Consider the following 18312-nt stretch of genomic DNA (forward strand, 5'->3'; position numbering starts at 1 on the left):
TTTTTCTTTACTCACGATACCGACCGGTAAGTTTTGTTGTGCCTGTGCGAGCGTTCCTACGTAGATTTGCACATTTATCGGGTAGTGTTAGCTCTGGTGATAGCGGTTGCGTCGCCATGCCGAACTTAAACTATTATTATTATTATTTATTATTTTGCGCTAGTCCAAGTTTGCTTCCGCTTTTTTGTCCTTTTATTTACTTATTTATTTAGCGTCATTATCGTAGTTAAAGTGATGGCAGATGAACTCTCCCAGTTGGGTGTGAATTGGGTAGAGGAATCTTTGCTCCGTCAAGATGTAGAGGCGAATGTGGAGGCACGAGCTGATGCCGCCGCAGCTGCGGATGAGGCTGAGCTGCAAAGGCGATGGGCAGCACTGGAGGAGGTGGAGCGCACAGTGGCTAATATTCAAGAGCAACTTTCCAAAGTCGTTGCTCCTGTGGGCACGGCAGCTCACAAAATAGTCGAGGAGAAGGAAAGCGCTTCCGTGCTACAGTTCTCCCTGCTGAAGGCACAAAGAGAGCTGGAAAGTCGTGCGAAAGCGCTCCGCAGTTGGCAGATCGAATGCGAGGCACGCCAACGGCGGCGTGTGGAAGAGGCGAAACAGCGTAAGCAAGTGACTGAGCAGGAGGCAGTTATGGCCAGAATGCGGAATCGTTTGAGTCGTACCCTCCAGCCGGTAGCGGACGTTCAAGGACTACAAGAGGGCGTAGGGAGTGCGGAGAGGGTTCCCGCGTCGACTAACCATCACGATTACCACGATCGCCTCACCACGGGCATGGGCTCGACACCTCAGGTGTGGTGGAATGGGAGAATAGGCACACCTAATGGAGCTGCAAGTGTGACTCACTCGAACATTTCAACGCCTTCGCGACGTCAACGCCTGTCATCGTCAACTTCTGCCGATGTGCCATTAACTCCTGCACAGTATTCCTGCGGCCCCGTTCTTCCATCAGCTTATCGAGTGACGCTGACGCCAAGCGATGTCCGCTCCAAGTTGCAGAAATACGCAGATGACAGCGACTTAAGCATTTACAGCGCGCGGTGCCGCAAGCGGAAGCGGCTAGAAGGAGCTTTAGCGGGTCTAGCAGCGTTAGAAGCTGGAGTGGCCACTGCCAACGGCGAGATCAAGGAGGAGGATACCGATGAAGACTCGGGGGTTGTGGTGAAGTGTGAGGGTATTGGCATGAGTAGTTTCCCCAAAGTGAAGACAGAGGGTAGCGCACATGAGAAAAGTGGAACCTCATTGCTGGATGCCATAGATGTCGATGCGCTCATGGAGGAGTCTGATGATGTGGCTGTTGAAGTGCTCCAAAAAGTTAAGAAGGAAAAAAGGGCATCAGCAGGCGGTAGAAAGCACCGGGAGAGGGAAAATACCACGCAAAACTTTACGGACAGGCATGATTCCATTGAAGTCTTGCGTGGTATTTCTTTGGCATCATCCATTTATCAAAAATTGTTCGACCACCAACGGGACGGATTGAGGTGGCTGCTGAATCTTCACCGACAGCGTGTCGGTGGGATTCTGGGAGATGACATGGGACTCGGGAAAACTATTCAAATAGCAGCCATGTTAAATGCCCTAAATCATTCCAACCAACTTCGTGGACCCTCTCTAATTGTTACACCGGTCACAGTGCTCCGTCAGTGGGTGGCAGAGATGCACCGATGGGCTCCATACGTGCGTACCTGTGTTATGCATGCCAGTAGTGCTTCCACTATTTCTCGCGAAAAGCTCATTGATTCGGTTCGAGGCACTCCAGCAGTGCTCTTAACAACCTATGCGGCCGTTCGTGAGCACTGCCGGTTGCTTCACAACGCATGTTTTCAGTATGTTATTCTTGACGAGGGGCACAAGATTAGCAACCCGGAGGCTACTGTCACAATTGCTGCCAAGTCGTTTCCCACACCCCACCGGCTCATCCTCTCTGGAACCCCTGTGCAAAATACACTCAAGGAACTGTGGTGCCTGTTTGACTTCGTTAAACCAGGCCTACTGGGTACGTTGCGGAGGTTCGAGGAAGAGTTTGAGGTGCCAATCAACGCCAGTAAGAATATTCGGGCGTCACCTCTCGCTTTGGCCACAGCCGCCGAGACTGCGCGGGTGCTGCACGAGAGCATCTCCCCGTTTTTACTACGTCGACTGAAGAAGCAAGTGATGAGCGATTCTTTACCGGAGAAATACGAACGTGTTATTCGGTGCCCACTCAGTGATTCCCAATTAGAGGCGTATGTTGACCTCTTAAGTTCATCACGCGTGCAGAGGTTGATGAGTAACACCCTGTCATACACCCAGTTAATGGGTGGGTTGGACCGTGACGGGCGGGATGCAAGTGGTTGTCTGCACATCGCTGGCAAGCGGTTCCAGTTGATGCGTGATAAAGAAAACAAAGGCGTTGTTCGGCATGAGCTGTTTTGCGTGATGCACGAGTTGCGACAAATATGCAATCACGTGGATATCTTTCACATGCGACAAGCAAAGGACTTCAACTACACCGACGATATGGAAAGCAACTTCTTTCTCGATGTTGTGAATGCCCCTACCGCCACTGCAAGGAAAGCGGGTGGAAAAGGCACGACACATTTTTCGATGCGCAGTAACAGGCCGGTAAATTATGAAGGTAGCAGTAAACTTCAAACTCTTAGACAGCTGCTGAAGTTGTGGCAACGGGGTGGACAGCGTGCGCTGGTCTTCTCCCAGACGCGTGCCATGCTAGATATTATTGAAAATATGTGTGAACAAGAGAGCCTTACATATATCCGCATGGATGGTACCACCAATAGCTTACGACGGCAGGAACTCATGGATCGTTTCAACGAGGATGACAGAATCGTGGTGGCGCTGCTTACCACACGTGTGGGTGGCGTTGGGGTGAACTTAATTGGTGCTGACCGAGTTGTGATATTTGACCCTAACTGGAATCCGGTGACGGATGAGCAGGCGCGTGAGCGGGCGTGGCGAATTGGGCAAACACGCGATGTGGGTGTTTATCGTCTCATTTCTAGCGGAACAGTGGAGGAGGCGGTGTTGCGACGGCAACTTGCCAAGACGTATGTGACCGAGAAAGTTCTGCACGATCCAAAACTTCAACGTTTCTTCTACGAGCAAGGTAGTCTATCAGAGTCGTTCTACCTTGGCGTCGAGTATGACAGCCGGGTGCCACTAGGGAAGAAGCACATCGTCGCTGCACAAGAACTGTTTCCACTTTTAAAGGAAGAACACAATAATGAGGAGGTATTTGCGCTAACAGCGGTTGGGCATGAGCGGAGAATCCGAGGGACTGAGGAAGAATCAGGTGGGGCTTCTGTGAGGGCGAAGTCAGAAACAGAAAAAACTGCTGCTGCTTCCGTGTATCGGGTATGTGCTCCACGGGAGCTTTTTCCTTCTGCCACCACAACGTCACGAACATCTTCTTCCAACATATCTGAGACGTCATTGCTTCAGGATCTCGTTGACGGCAATCATGTGCGGATCTCTGGTGTTGACAGCACAGCACAGCGACTCGCGTGTACGTCAGCGTCCCATGCAATGTTGCGTGTGTCGAATGTCATCCGCACGTTCGAACATCAGACACAAGAGGCATTTGCGAGGCTTCCCAGGGTGGAGGGATCGTAAAGTGACCTTTTCCCCTTTTTTTAAAGAGGAAGTTTGCCCTGCTCGCATCCGTGCGTGCGTTTCGAAGCTTCATTGCACGGTGCTGTGGCGGATGACCATTGTTGACGGCCGCGTGGCGGTTGATTGTTTGAGAGAGGTGGCTTCCGCTATGATCGGGGACGGGGAAAAAGTTGAGTGATGAACATATATATATATATATATGAAGTTATACCCGACCCCTTACAAGCTGAAGTGTGTACCGACGAGCGTCAGGACGTTTCCTTTGTAAACAGTTTTGTTTTCCCTTTCTTACTTCCAGTTTTTGTTACTATCATAACATTTCGTTGGAGCACTTACTCACAAACGCTTGCGAGCGGTAGATGCCCATGACCTTCATAAAGCGCATATGCTTACTTCTGTATGTACGTTTGGAGGTAACTTGTAGTAACTGTTTTGCTGTATTGTCATTGTGTGGTGTGTAGCGCAACGGATACTTTTGCTTTGCTTCCTTCTTTTTCTTTCTTTACTGCTGTTAGCTATAGAATTGCAACCCCCCCTTTCTCTTATTGGTTGCCTGTTTGGGGCGTCGTATATATATATATATATATATATAATTTTTGACCACTTCTGACAGGGGTGGTCGTCCGCACGTGAAAGGGGAGGGGCGGAACGCCTGCGTTACAACGGGTGTGAGATAGAAGAAAAGGCGAATAGGAGAAAAAAGGGCCGGGCGCCTCTTATGTATTGCCCACACAGGAACATTTAGATCTGCCCGTTGTTTCACTAAGGAGAGAAAGCGTGGGGAGCCAAAAAGAAAAAAAATATTAAGAGAAGAGCCGCGCACCGAAATCAGCAGTACTAGAAGCGAAGAAGAAGGAGGTATCAAAAAAAAAAAACAAGAAATAAGAGAAAGGTAAATAAGGATAAAGGTGACGGAATACATAGAGGAGAGCGACGAGCAGTGTGAGGGACACACACGCGGTTGAACAGGAGAAGGAACGCAACGGATATCCGACGGGCCTCCACAAAAGAAATAATAAAAGAGGGGCTGAAGGGACCCACCGGTTCTCACAGCTTTCAATAGTTGTTTTTCTTCATTCTGGTTTGGAAGTGTCCGGTGGTTCACTGCTGTGTTTTGTCGAGTGTTGTTGTTATTTATATTCCCACTGTTACCGTCTATATATATATTCGCTTACTGTCTTTGTGCGGTGACTTAGTGGTGAGAAGATTGCATCATCATTATTATCACCATTATTGAGACTATTACGAGTATTGCGAATATTTATATTTTGGCACATCCCTTTTGAGTCCAAGAAAGGAGGAGGAAAAAAATAGAAAAAAACAGAAAAAATCGCATCAACTGATTTCTTCCATTGCTGCGATAGTAATAACCATATTTGGTGGCACCGTTGACGTGTTCTTTTCAGTTTTTTCATTCACCCTTTTGGGCTTCTGGGTGGCGTCTATCCAAGGTATTTAAATATTTTTTTCCCTCTTTGTTTCTTGTTTCTTTCCACCTTTTTTTGGTTTTTTTTGCGCGGGGTCTCTGTCCCACACCGACGCATACACGCACTAAAAAAAACAAAAAGATCCCCATTTCACCGTTGAAGGAGGTGAAGGCACACAAAAAATAAAAATAAAAGGGAGAGAGAAGGGTTATTGCTTCAATAATCGGAAGGGTTGATTGCACTCCGCCCACCAACCAATCTCATTTTTTTTATTTGTGTTTTGTACTTGACTACTATTTTTTTTTGTGTGTGTGTGCGTGTATTTGTGAGGAACTGTGTGCCACTTAACTTGGAACGGAGGTGAGCGGGAGAGCGAGAGCGAGAGAGAGAGAGAGAGAGAGTCTCTCTGTGACTGTCTGTGTGTCTGAAAGAGGAATTTGCTTTAGTGGGTTTGAGCGCTGAGGAATCCATTTCCCCCAAAATGCAACAACAACAGCAGCAGCCATCACAAACCGCAGAGGCCAGTCGTAGCCGCCAGTGTAGCAGTTCGTTTGGGAGGCCATGTGTTGCTCTTTCATGGAATATCATGCAATTATACAAACGCATCAATAGCAAACTTTGTGAGGAGATGCGACGGCGCCCCACACGGTCCAGATGTAACGATGGCTACGATGACAAACATGGTCACTATTTTATGTACACAGGTGAGGAAATATGGGGACGGTACACCGTATTAGGTGCATTGGGACGTGGCAGCTTTGGAACTGTGCTGAGATGCTTTGACGAGAAGCATCAGGAACAGGTGGCGGTGAAGGTGGTTCGGAATGGGGATTACTTTCGTGCGCAAGGTCTGATAGAGGTGGACATCGTTTCGCGGTTAAATAACATTCCTGCATTAGACAATTTGGTTGTGCGGTTGAGAAAGGTGTTCATGTGGAAGAATCATTTGGTACTGGTGTTTGAGATGTTAAGCATGAATCTCTTCCAGTTAATCCAACGAACGAACTATAATGGTGTCAGTCTTGACCTAACCAGAAAGTTTGCCTACCAGCTGGTGCTTGTGCTGAAGCAGTTAGAGGAGCATGATCCACCGATAATTCACAGTGACGTAAAGCCTGAGAATGTCGTTCTTCGGGACGCAAGTCGCAGTAGCATTCGCCTTATTGATTTTGGAAGCGCCTGCTTCATGAGGCAAGGAGCAACACTATACAAGTACGTGCAGTCTCGTTTCTACCGTAGTGTTGAAGTTATATTAGAACTTAACTACGACACAGCCATCGATAGATGGTCCCTTGGTTGCATGCTCGTTGAGCTTCACACCGGTGTGCCACTGTTTCCGGGCAAAACAGAAGTTGATCAAATTGCACGCTTTACCGGCGTCCTCGGGCCGATACCCGACGATATGATCGAGCGCAGTGGGAAGAAGGATATATTTTTTCACGACAGTAGACAATCGCAACAACAACATCCACTGGGAACGGGTTGCCCTCCAGAAGATACCCCTGAGGAAGAGACATTACCCGCGGTTGGGCAGCGTCAGGAGGTTGTAGCATCACCATCACCAGTTATAGCTGCCGATGTGCTTCACAGTCTCTCAGCCGCATCGTCCGTATCTGCTGTGACAGCGACGTCGGGTCCGCAAGGGGCTTGCAGTAGTGGTGTTCCTGCAACTTCCGGGCCTTCCCCCACATGCACGACGGCTGCTTCTTTGAGTGGTCGAATTGTTACAAGAAACGCTACATGTGTGCCATGCAGTAGCACCTTAGGGATGTCTTGCCAAGGTGGTAGTGGCGCTAGCAATAACAACATTGCGAGTACCAAGGGGACCTCAGCATCGGCCACTTCTGCAGCGCGTCGCCCAATGACTGCTGTTAACATGACTTCCTCGGGTAAGAAAGGTGGTGCCGCACCGTCAACTGCAATGACGGGTGCAAGTCGGGGTTTGTCATCGACCCCTTCAGCGTATAAGATGCGTTTCCCCTCCTCGAATAGTTTAAAACCTCAGTCGAAGTCCCCATCTACCAGCAACGTAGGCGTCGCAAATGCCAACACAGCTGTGGACAGTGGTGGAGGAAACAGCAATGCAACTGAAAATGCAGGCCATTCCACAGCTGTGGTTTCTTCCCGTGCCCCCGCGTGGTCCCGCCCATCCAATTCAACTCCAAAGCTACGGCCGGCAGCGGGCGTGCCGGGAAGTGGAACGGGACCTCTTTTTGGTACTTCCACTTTGCCACAGGGTCGAGTTACCGCTCCGCAGCAGATGGAGGCAACAACGGCGAAGAGCCCGTTTACACTTCGGGTTCCTCCGACTCCCGAACAATGTCAGAGTCTCGCTGATATTATTGGTGTTTACACGGGAGGGCCACGAGGTTGTCGTCGTGGTCAAGCAGGACATGATGTTAGTGACTACCTGGTGTTTTTAGACTTTATCCAGCGGCTACTCTGCTATGACCCAAAGGAGCGTTTGAGCTGCGCTGATGCATTAAGACATCCTTTCTTATCAGCTTTAGAGGTGCAAAGGCAGTGGAAGTATTTGGGCGTTGGTTCCTCTTAGTGGTGGAACACGGTTGTAGGTTCTAATACGCACATATATAGACATATATATATATATATATATTGTACACACCATTTTGTGGTCGGTTTTTTCCATTTTTTTTTTTTAAAATGCGTGTGTTACCGGTGTGACTTTGGTGGAAGGAACTCACTAAAGGCAGTATCAGCTGGTATATCGATAGATGAACGTGTGTGTGCGTGTGGGAAACAAGCGTTATATCGTCATGAATGAATGCATGTCCGCGGTTGCGCGTGTAATTGTGTCTGTGGGTCTGTTGGCTCACTTAATGAAGCACGGGGAGAGTCTTAGCGAAGCGGAATGGAGGAGGATGAGGAGGGTAAGGTTGGTAATTCTCATTTCTTTGTTGTTTTTGCCTTACTTCAAAAAGAAAAAAAAACTCCTTGCCTCTAAATTGGCGTTGGAAATACTGGTACTCGTTATATTGAGGGCGATGGCATGCCGTGGGAATGGTTTCGACGTGACTTGGTGGTCCAATTGCGGTTTTTGTTATTTATCACGGTGGTGAGGCTTTGTTCCTGCTTTGTCCCTGAAATTTTCCCCAAATTCTTTTTGTTTGTTTAGTGTTTCTGCGATTATTTGTCCCCGAATGTGCGCGCTTCTTTTGTTCCCCCTTTGTTTTTGAAAATAATTTCCCTCTTTTTTTTGTTTTTACCTCGCGTGCGTGACCTCGTTCTTTGTTTGTACCGCTTGAATTATTAGTTACCTTCGTCACGCGATGCTCGCGTATGAGGGAAGGAGGGAAAGGGGAAGCAGAGGATTTCACTCCTTGTGTTATTGCTGTTATCAAGGAAAGCGCCTTCACCTACGTTTAGGAACGCATATTTTGTGGGGTCAAATAGTCCCTACCGCAAGGACTTTACAATTCATCCTTTTTGTTTTCTTTCCACTTATTTGCCTTCCATCTCTTTTTTTTTTTACCTTCTTATTTCCATCTATATTTGTTGAATTGTGTTAGGTTTTACCTTTCCTCCATATGCCTTCCCGTCTACTTCATGTTCCATTTACGTACCCACTTTCAGTGTGCAACTGAGTTGCGACGTCGTGTAGAGCTACTTTGTTTGTGGCTTCAATGATTTTGCGCTTTCTTCAAAAAAAATAAATAAATAAAGAACTTGAAAAAAAAAGGAAAGAAAAGAGTTGTTTTCATTGGTACATTCGTTTCTTCCTTTTTTATCTTTTTCCCTTCTCATCCTTGACTCAAGGTAAACACCGTCCGTTACTGTGCTGAGAAGCGTTTTCTGCTAACTCGTTGTGTCAACGACACCCTAAACCCGCAGGAATTTCATGGCAACTGAGGTGAAGCCAGCAGGTTCCACCTTGGAGTTCCTCGTTGGAGAAAACAATGAACAACAGTTATGGGCGGAAGTGTATACGCGGCAATTTCCCACTGATGATGAGTTTGAGTGCCTCACAGCAGAGGAGCAGGGGGAACTTTTGGCGGAGCTGCGTGAGGAAGTGGAACTGTTGGATGTAGAGGCGGGTATGATGCAGAGGCATGCGGAGTCATTGCGCCTCACTCGGAGTACTGCGCCCACTACAAACGTGAGCAGCGCTCGGCGGTCGCTGATGGCATTTGTGTCGGGTGGTACCGGCAACCTCAGCGAAGAAGCGACTCCCGGTGACTCTGCCGCAGTTAACCAGTCAGACGACTGGTCGGAACAGCAAGTGGCGGCAGCAGCAACGGGCAGTGGTGTACTTAATACAACATCCACAGGTTCAACACGCCGCGGGCAGCCTTACAGCCGTAAGTTGGCAGATGCAAAGGATGCGTACGTAGTGCTTGAGGATCGAGTTGCCATGCTCACCAAGGAAAGAGAGCGGATGAAGCAACAGAAGGACAAGGAGGAGCGTGACAATGATCATTTGCGTGACTTGTTCCGTGCCACCGTGGAAGAGGCGGTGAATCGTATGAAGGAGCTACGTTTAGAGGAGCTGCAGTTTAATCGTGAGGTTATCTGCGAGGCAACTGGTACGGCGTCGGCTGATGACTTGTTGCGGTATATGAACAATCGCCACGGTGCCCAGGGAAAATATTTAGATAAGCTTAATGCGCAGTGTGCCGCTGCTGAAAGGAGCATCCTACAGCACCAGCGGAATTTGAAGCAGCGGCGTGCTGCCGGTGAGGCGTTTCATGCTATTGACTTTGAGCAGTTGCGTATTGAAAATCAGAAGTTTGTGGAAAGAATTGAACGGAAAAATTTAGAGTTAGTTGAGCTCAAAGGGACTTCCACCCGGACGGTACAGACCTTGAATAACCTTATGGACACTCTTAATGGGCTCACTTCGGAGCAGAGTCGTCTGCGGAAGGATTACAAAAACCGATGTGAATATTTGGCTAGACTGAAAAGAGAGATGGTGTCTGTTGCCCAAGAAGCAAAAGTGGCTGAGCAGAAGAACACGGCGATTAAACTCCGTCATGAAGCGGTGCGTGTTCCAAAAATTGAAAACTACATGGCTCAAAAGGCAGAAGAGTATGAATTGCGGAAGGCTCAGCGTAACTGGCAGCGAAAGGTGGAGATTGCAGAGGGGCAGTTGGGACTGATGAAGCAGCAGATACGTGTGCTGGTTAATGCAACGGATGCCCAACGAAGACGTAAGAGACTTTTGGCACATCAACGCTCAACAGCGTCAACCAAGCATTCGGTCCATGGCAGGAGGACTAGCGTAAGTGGAGAGACGCGGACTGCCAACTTTGCCTGCCCTGACGGCACCATTGACGTTCAAGTGCAACAGGAGCCAGTCGTGGGAGGAAGCAAAGGTCTTTTGGACATGAAGAGAAGGCAATAGCTTCCTCTCGTTTTTGTTTTTCCCCCATGGGAAGTTGTGCGTGCTGGGTCATACTTTTGTGTTTGTATGTTTCTATTTTCTGCGTGTGAGCTGTTTGTCTATGTGGATAGCACTGATCTCGTTTGCACGTGCGGGTTTCAATTCCACTCCCTTCCCCTCCTTTTTATTTTATTTTCCTTCTTTCATTGACTTGCTCTCCCTTCGTCGCAGCTGAGCATTGCCTGCTTATATGTGCAGAAGGAAGCGGTACGTTCCTCGCTTGTTTGTTTGTGCCTACGCGTCACGTGACTCAATTTGTTTCTACTCACTCTCTCCCACCTGCGCGTGAACGTGTGAATATGTATATTAATGTGGCTTTATTCTGCGGTTGCTCCGCAGGCGTCTTACGTTCTGTTGTGTGGGGAAACTCGTGTCATGAACAAAGGGGGATGGGAGGGGGGGGGAGGAGGAAAGGAAGTGTCGAAGGTTGAAGGGAAATCGTGTTTTCCTCCTTTCTTCCTTTTTTTTGTTTTTTAATACTCTCATCCTTGCCCCCGTTTTCTATGTGTCTGTAGAGGTTGGAGAAGGTGGTTGTGGGGAGAAATGCAACGTTAAGGCGTGAGTATGTGAAGGCTTAGTAGACATCCAATTTCACTTGTTACCTCATGTCTCCGTGCTACCTCAACTCAGCTCTAACGGCTTTCTGTCCTTTTCTTGTCGCCGTACTTTAAAATATTAGAAACACTTGTTACCTTTCTGCGTTTCTCCTCTTCGCAGGTGAAAGTATTAAAAGGTGTGTGACGCGCTACCAGGGTGTTGCACAATATATATATATATAAATATATATTCAGCACAGCAGCAAGGCGGGTGCGACGCCTGTAAAGCATTCTATAACAGTTTTTTTTGTTTATAGTTTGCTGAAGGCAGTGATTCTTTGCACAACCGTGATCACATTCATTTTTGTATGTTTGATAAGGTAACAGCAATGAGCGAGAGGGAAACAACATCCCATAGCCCCGAGTTGGGCGGCGACAACAATGGTAGCGTCGTCGTAGCTGTTCGCGTGCGACCCCTGGAAGGTTTGAGCATTGAAGCAGGTGGTGCTTTGAGTATGTCGCGATTTACCGCCCAGCAGCGAATGCATCGTCGGGGAATGTCGGCACAAGAGGGTGATAAACCTGCTGTACGTGTGGGAGTTGACCGCAAAACAGTTGTTGTGCTTGATCCCGAAAATCTTCAATACATTCGGGAGAGTTTTGTTTTTAACCATGTATTTTCCCCCGTTTTGTTGGATGAATCCCTCATGGGTACGGATGGTGGATCGGTAGGCGATATAGCCCGGCCGTCGGGAGATGTCTATGGGGGAATTTCCAGTAGTGGAGGTTACAACTCGGGTGTTCTCGGTTGCTGCACGAAGGGGACCAAACTCAGTGCAGAAGACCGAAGGGCTGAATTAGAACAACAGGAAGTATACGAACTGTTAGGAGCTCCACTAACTGAGCATTTTATGAAAGGGCACAACTCCTGCCTTTTTGCATATGGACAGGAGGGTAGTGGCAAGAGTTACACCCTGTCGGGAACGGCGCGGTGCGTGGGGGTGATTCCACGTATTTGCAAAGATCTTCTTAGCCGAGCTTCAGCGCCTTGTCGGAGCCCACCATGTGAGGTCCAACGGAAGCAGGAGGCGGTGAAAAATAATCTCTTGCCACTTCAAGTGAGTCATATGTCGTTTGCTCTCCGTGGTGCGTATACGTCCGCAAAGTCAGGGGGGAACTTTTCTTCGCCCATAAAAAATGCCCCCCCAACCGTGCTTCCGCCATCGCTGAGGAACAAACAAAACGCCAGTCGGGTGGAAGTGACGATATCATACATGGAGGTTTGCAACGATTGGGTTAGGGATTTGCTTAAACCGAAAAGGGACAGGGACCCAAAATGTGGCGATGCAGACTCGTGCACATACGGCTCGGATGCTTTTGAGAGATTGAAGGTGCGGTACTACCCAAGACATGGCCCTAGTGTGGAGGGACTAACAACAATCAACGTGCGCACGTGGGAGGAGTGCTGGAGTTATATCCAGTACGGAAACATGGAGCGCCAGCAACTGATATCGTTACGTAAAACCCATGGCCACACACACACTATATTCCGAATAACCTCACCAAAGGTTGATCCGTTTGATGAGTGCATTACGTCGGTGGAGTGTTCACCAAAGATTGATGTCGTTGAGCTTTCGAGCGTTGGCTGTTTAAAGAACTCTCGTTCTCCACCAAACACAGCAGGTATTACCACGTATGAGGATTGTAGAAGACAGTTAAGGGAGTTCAATGCGGTCCAGCGGTCTCTTGGAGTTTTGAGTCGCGTTCTTCAAGCAGTGGCAAGTGGTAGCAAAAACGCCCCGTACCGTGAGAATCTGTTGACCCATTTGCTCTCTGACGGACTCGTCGGTGGGTCGCTTACCATCTTCTGCGCAACAGTGCTGTCAGACGTCTGTGCACATGCCGAAACACTAACAACACTTCGTTATGCCGCGCAGACTTGTAGTACCATTTGCTGTATGAAGCCCAATGTGGCCTCGGTCGCAAGTACGGGCTGTTTGAACCAGAAACAACTGGGAACGACCGTGGAAAGTCTGTCACCGAGGTTTGAAGGTTCCACACCAACAGTACGAAATGATGTAAGGGGAATGACCACCTCCGTCTCGTTGCCCTTTTGGTCCGATTGTAGCGGCTCGCGAGCTGGAGCTGTGGGTGCCGCGAGTGACGACGGTTCGCCAAGCAAGAATGGCGCAAAAGGGGCGTTTTGTGTTGAATGCCTGCCATATATTCCCGGGGCGAAGGTGGAACGAGTTGGCACGGATTCATACGTACCACCAAACAACTGCAGTGGTGTTACAAATATCACTGCCCTGAACCAAGGCGGGTGTTCAGGGCCGGGTACATTGTTACGAAGGGATCAACAGACTGTCGGACTGCCGCCACTTACCGGGTCACCGGGGGTTTCTTCCAGCCCGCGTGTTTCCTGGTCCGAAAGGTTGAAGGCAAGCGCTTCGTTTAATAACTTGGGTTGTGGCAATACCTCCAGAGGCGGGGTGGAGGGTTGGCAGTTGAGGTCCCCTTCCTCTGTTAGCGACAAACCTTCATCCCCTTCTACCAGCGCTTTTAGTTCCCCCAGAAACTTGCTGCGTCCCAGCAGTTTGGTTCCCAACTCAGGTACTGCCGTGACTGACAGCCCGCTGCAGCCCCACACACCCAATCGTGGAGTGGGAAGGGTTAGTGCCCTGGCTTCCTCTTTTCTGATATTAACAAGCCCTTCTGCGGTAGCCCCTAGTGGCCGAATTGCAGGGCTAACAGCATTGGGCGGCGCTCACGACGTTATTAGTGCGAGTGGTGTAACAACAGGCGCGTTCCCGTCAGAGGTCTTGGGAGGAAGTCCCATCCATTCCTGGACCCAGCACGGTTTCCTCGGTTCCCCAGAGTTTGTCCGCAAAAAGGAAAGCCGAAGGAATCTTGTAAAGGTTTTCACCCCTGAAGAGCTGCAGCCGTCGTTAGCGTCCCCTGAGTCATGCTCTCCAAAGCAAAGCTGCCCACCAACACCAATACTTTCCACCAAGAACAATCCTACTCTCAAACCTCTAGCTACTAGTAATCCAGTATCTCCTACAGTGAAGTGACATTTTGTTTGAATACAGTTTTTATTTCTTTTCTTTGATTCGTTTATTACTGAATGTGCGTACACGTATATGTGTATATATACATATATATGTAACTTTCTCATGTCATTTTAGCGTCATCGAAGAAGGGAAGGAAATGAAGAAAGGAAAGAATCGAGCATCTATTTTCGCTACTGTCTGTCTATTTGTTTTTCCCATTCTTTCCCCTTTTGACCCTTTTTGTTAGTTTTTTTGAGTTTATACTCTGCAGACTCCAGCAGCACGGCAGAGAGAGGTGAAGACGAGACAAGAATAGAAGCTGTTACAATGGTAGAAAAGGGGCAAAAGAAACGTAACCAACTGCAACTACTCTCAGCCTTGAATGTTTTTTTTTTTACTACCCGTAAAGGAGAAGCGAGGGTTCACCATGTTGTATTTGAAATTTATAAATTCTTTCTATAGCTTTATTACTTGTCTCTATGTGGTGAATGATGTGGTTGTTTCTTTTTTTTTTCCTCATGTCAATATATTGTTGTTACTGTCGTTACAAGTGTGTTTTTGTCCGCACCGTGCTAAGAATCTTCCTCCTGTTAATTGTGCCATCTGCGTGATGTTTCTGAAACGATATATATACATATATATATGAATTTAAAATCTATTGCCTTTCTGCTTTCCCTTCCCACATAATCTCTGAGTCTGCGTTTGTGTGTGCCCTTTCCCCTCTTGTTTCCCATTCCAACTCATTTTTTTTTATTTGTTGCCTCTCCAAAATATTTCATGCATGCATATCATTTCTGCACCACAGATTCCATGGGGATGGGCACCGGTGAGTCCCTTTTCTCCCCACCAGGGTTTCCTGTACGTTTTTTTGTTTTTTTGTTTTTTGATCTTTATTTATTTACGTTCTTGTCTCGTATTTTCCTCTCGACTCTTAGTTTATGAATGCAGAGCGTGTATGTATATGTATTTGTATGTATGTGTGTGTGTGTGTGTGTGTGTTTGTATGTATGGTAAATCTTTCATTCCTTCTCTTGCATTTTTCTTTTCTCTCAATATTCCTTCCACCTCCGTTTTTTTTTAACTTCTACCTTTCTTTTATTATTGATCGTGCCCCTTTGTTTTGAATTTGAGTGCAGATGTACTGGTGTGCATGGCAGCTGTAAACTACCTAAAGTATGAAAACAAAACGAGAGGTGAGAAAATATTTCTTCCACCCTTTCTTTTATTACTTAACTTCTCCCCTTCTTCTCAATATAAACGATTTTTTTTTCCTTCAGCGTCTGCTATGGGTTGGTACCGAACTTGACAGCACATTCATTTATCTATTTGTTGTTGTTGTTGTTGCGATTATTAATTAATTTTCTTCTGCTTTATTTATAATTCTTGAGTTTTTACCTCTTATTAACGAGTGAAGTGACGATTGTTGAGAATTAACGGTACTCCTTTTGGACCGATGACCGAGTGTTTTATTCACCTATGTATGCGTATGCGTATGCGGAAGAGAGGCGTTTCGACTTCCCCTTCTCTTTCTTTTTTTTTTCCTTTTTCTTCCTCCTCTTACCGACTTGTTGACTGACTGACAGTAAAGTGACAAAAATTGTGGGGTACGTACGGATATATTAGTAAACAAATAAATAAATTAGTAGGTGAATAAATAAATAAATAAAATATATATATATATATATATATATATTTCCCCTGTGTTTTCCCTGTTTCTATCTTATTTCAAGGTGATTAACATATTGTCGTCTCCCTCTCCTTCTTTTTCTCCTCTTTAACACACATGCTCACACACGCCAAAGGTGTATAATTCAAGTCGCACGCATTCATTTACTCCTATGTCTTTTCCCCGTTTCTTCGTTTTTTTTATTTTTTATTTTTTATTTTTGAAAAAAAAAACTTGTAGCGTATGAGCGCATTTACCTACTTTTCAAAACAATCTTTAACCATGAAGGCCCAGCGACCCGATTCGTAATTGTCCTCTTTTTACCCGTAATGAGGCTGATGTTATAATGCCTTCTGAAGCATTTTCAATCCTTTTTTTTTTCGTTCTTATTCTCCTGTTTCTCTCCTCCCCTCCTCCGGACTCGTCATCTTATCTTTTCCTTGTGCTACCTTTTCAGATTGTTTAATCAACTTTTTCCTATCGTTGATGTTTACCCTCACTTTTATTACTCTTTCTTCCATTGCTAAATTAAATCGGATACTTCCCTTTGCTTTGTTTCCCACTTCATTTATCAAAGTTTTTTTTTTAAGGAATAGTTTTCATATTTTCTTGGGTGGGTACCCCCTAAACGAACAACACCTGAGGCTTAAGTTGAGGGAATCACAGAAATAAGATAATTACAATAAGGTAAATAAAGGTAAAGGTGGGTACAAGGTGAGGGAGATAGGCAAGACAGATCTAAGCGTAGGGAATTTAGTGGTTTGTAATACGAGTAAGTAGTAGGATAAAATAGGAAAATATTGTTCAACTTAATAATTTAAGGAGGAGGCAAAAATAAGAAGGAACAAAAGTCAACAACGGTTATAACAGACTGTGAGGAAGGAGAAGAAAGATGGATCTGGATTCTTTCCTTGACAAGAAGAGCAAAAAACTTGCTGGTGGAAAGAAGAAGGCGAAAACAAGCGAACTTTCTGAGAAGGAGAAGGCGCAGTTGGGAATAGGCGTGTTTCTTGGGCTTGATGTTACCCCTGCAGCGCACGCACAATCGGAAGAAGCGGGTGAAGATGACAAGAGGGAAAGTAAAAATGGTGTATCAGATCCCGATGGGGTAGCAGCTGTTGAGGCCACTGTGCAGTCAGGGATTCAAACAAACAAGGATCCCGATGTTCCGGCCGTGCGTAACGCTTGGGTCGATGAAGGGGCTGAAGCTGGTGGTGGTGCTGAGGTGGGAGCTATTCCCGGAAACTTGGCCGTGCCAGTGATTAGAAGCACTGGTAAAAAAGCTAAGGGTTGGGATTCGGTGAAGGTAACGTCGGGCTCGATAGAGGACCTTCTCGCAAAGGCAACCGAAAGCGGGAAACGACAGAAGTTTGTTGCTCGCGGCAACGAGGGTGCCACAGGGTCACTTGGTTGTGAGGTGCTTGCTAGTGCAACAAGTTTTCCTTCGCTCGACGAGCTAACAGGAGGGGCAGCTGCCCCTGCGAAAGAAACTGGCTCAACACCAACTCTTGACACGTGTGGTTCAGTGGAAGATGTGAGCGCTGAAGTGGACAAGGTGACTTCCAGCACGTATAAACCGCCAGTAGACAAACCGGTTTCTGGTGTTTACAGACCGCCAACAGAGAAACCCACATCTGGAGCGTACAGGCCACCAACCGATAAACCTGCAACTGGCGCATATAAGCCCCCAACCGATAAACCCTTCTCAGGAGCATACAGACCACCAGCGGACAAACCGTCTTCGGGAGCCTACAGACCGACTGCAGCGAAACTAGGAGAGGTGATGGCAGCAACAACAGCACGAGACGAGACTTCTTCCGAAAAACCAGCTGCGGGAGCGTATAGGCCGCCCATTGACAAACCTTCTTCCGGTGCGTATAAACCGCCGGTGGATAAACCGTCTTCTGGTGCGTACAAACCTCCCAGTGAAAAACCAGCTTCAGTGCCGGCCGTACCTGCTGAATCCTCTGCGGTAAAACCGTCCACTGGAGCGTACAGGCCACCGACCGATAAACCACCCACAGGTGTATACAAACCCCCAGTGGATAAACCGTCCACTGGAGCGTACAGGCCTCCAACAGACAAACCGTCATCGGGGGGAGCTTATGTGCCTCCAAGTGAGAGGCTTGCAACTGCCGCGCCGGGGGAGCAGCTGTCTGTCGAGAAACCGTCGGCAGGAACGTACAAACCTCCTACTGATAGGGTTTCATCCGGATCATACAAACCACCCACTGACAGGCCATCAGCAGGGGCATATAAACCCCCAACCGATAAACCCTCCTCGGGAGCATACAGACCACCAACGGACAGACCGTCTTCGGGAGCCTACAGACCACCAGCCGAAAGAAGTTTCGGCAGCACCTTTAGACCACCAAGCTAAGGTAGCGATCTTCTTCGCTACGAAACTGAAGGTGAGTGACGCGTTAGTGCTCGCTAGTGGGGACAGGTGTTGTTTTTCTTTTTGTTTGTTTGAAGAGAAGAACGTTTTTTCGTTGGAAGGTGACGAAGTCCAGCTTCCACACGGGGGAAGGAGAGTATGCGCATCTTTTTTTCCTATTTTGACTACCAATTGGCTCTGCACCTGTGATGAAGGTGGAGACACTTCTATCCGATG

The 18312-nt window shown here is 47.4% G+C and overlaps 5 protein-coding genes across 5 annotated transcripts; all 5 read left to right on the forward strand.

The window, feature by feature from the left end:
• Positions 1-234: 234 nt before the first annotated feature.
• Positions 235-3615, forward strand: TEOVI_000217800 (DNA excision repair protein, putative; the record flags this gene model as incomplete). The annotated part of the gene is made up of 1 exon (XM_067225282.1): positions 235-3615. The coding sequence occupies one exon, from the start codon at positions 235-237 to the stop codon at positions 3613-3615; it is 3381 nt and encodes a 1126-aa protein (XP_067081383.1).
• Positions 3616-5523: 1908 nt separating this feature from the next.
• Positions 5524-7596, forward strand: TEOVI_000217900 (serine/threonine-protein kinase, putative; the record flags this gene model as incomplete). Its single annotated transcript, XM_067225283.1, has 1 exon — positions 5524-7596. The coding sequence occupies one exon, from the start codon at positions 5524-5526 to the stop codon at positions 7594-7596; it is 2073 nt and encodes a 690-aa protein (XP_067081384.1).
• A 1305-nt stretch (positions 7597-8901) lies between these two features.
• TEOVI_000218000 (protein of unknown function (DUF4201), putative) lies at positions 8902-10404 on the forward strand (the record flags this gene model as incomplete). Its single annotated transcript, XM_067225284.1, has 1 exon — positions 8902-10404. One exon carries the CDS (start codon positions 8902-8904, stop codon positions 10402-10404), a length of 1503 nt encoding a protein of 500 aa, XP_067081385.1.
• Positions 10405-11347: 943 nt separating this feature from the next.
• TEOVI_000218100 (kinesin, putative) lies at positions 11348-14053 on the forward strand (the record flags this gene model as incomplete). Its single annotated transcript, XM_067225285.1, has 1 exon — positions 11348-14053. The coding sequence occupies one exon, from the start codon at positions 11348-11350 to the stop codon at positions 14051-14053; it is 2706 nt and encodes a 901-aa protein (XP_067081386.1).
• Positions 14054-16590: 2537 nt separating this feature from the next.
• On the forward strand, positions 16591-18078 carry TEOVI_000218200 (uncharacterized protein; the record flags this gene model as incomplete). The annotated part of the gene is made up of 1 exon (XM_067225286.1): positions 16591-18078. One exon carries the CDS (start codon positions 16591-16593, stop codon positions 18076-18078), a length of 1488 nt encoding a protein of 495 aa, XP_067081387.1.
• Positions 18079-18312: the final 234 nt, after the last annotated feature.

This window comes from Trypanosoma equiperdum, assembly GCF_001457755.1.
Source record: "Trypanosoma equiperdum strain OVI genome assembly, contig: ctg_526, whole genome shotgun sequence".
NCBI classification, from domain to species: domain Eukaryota; phylum Euglenozoa; class Kinetoplastea; order Trypanosomatida; family Trypanosomatidae; genus Trypanosoma; species Trypanosoma equiperdum.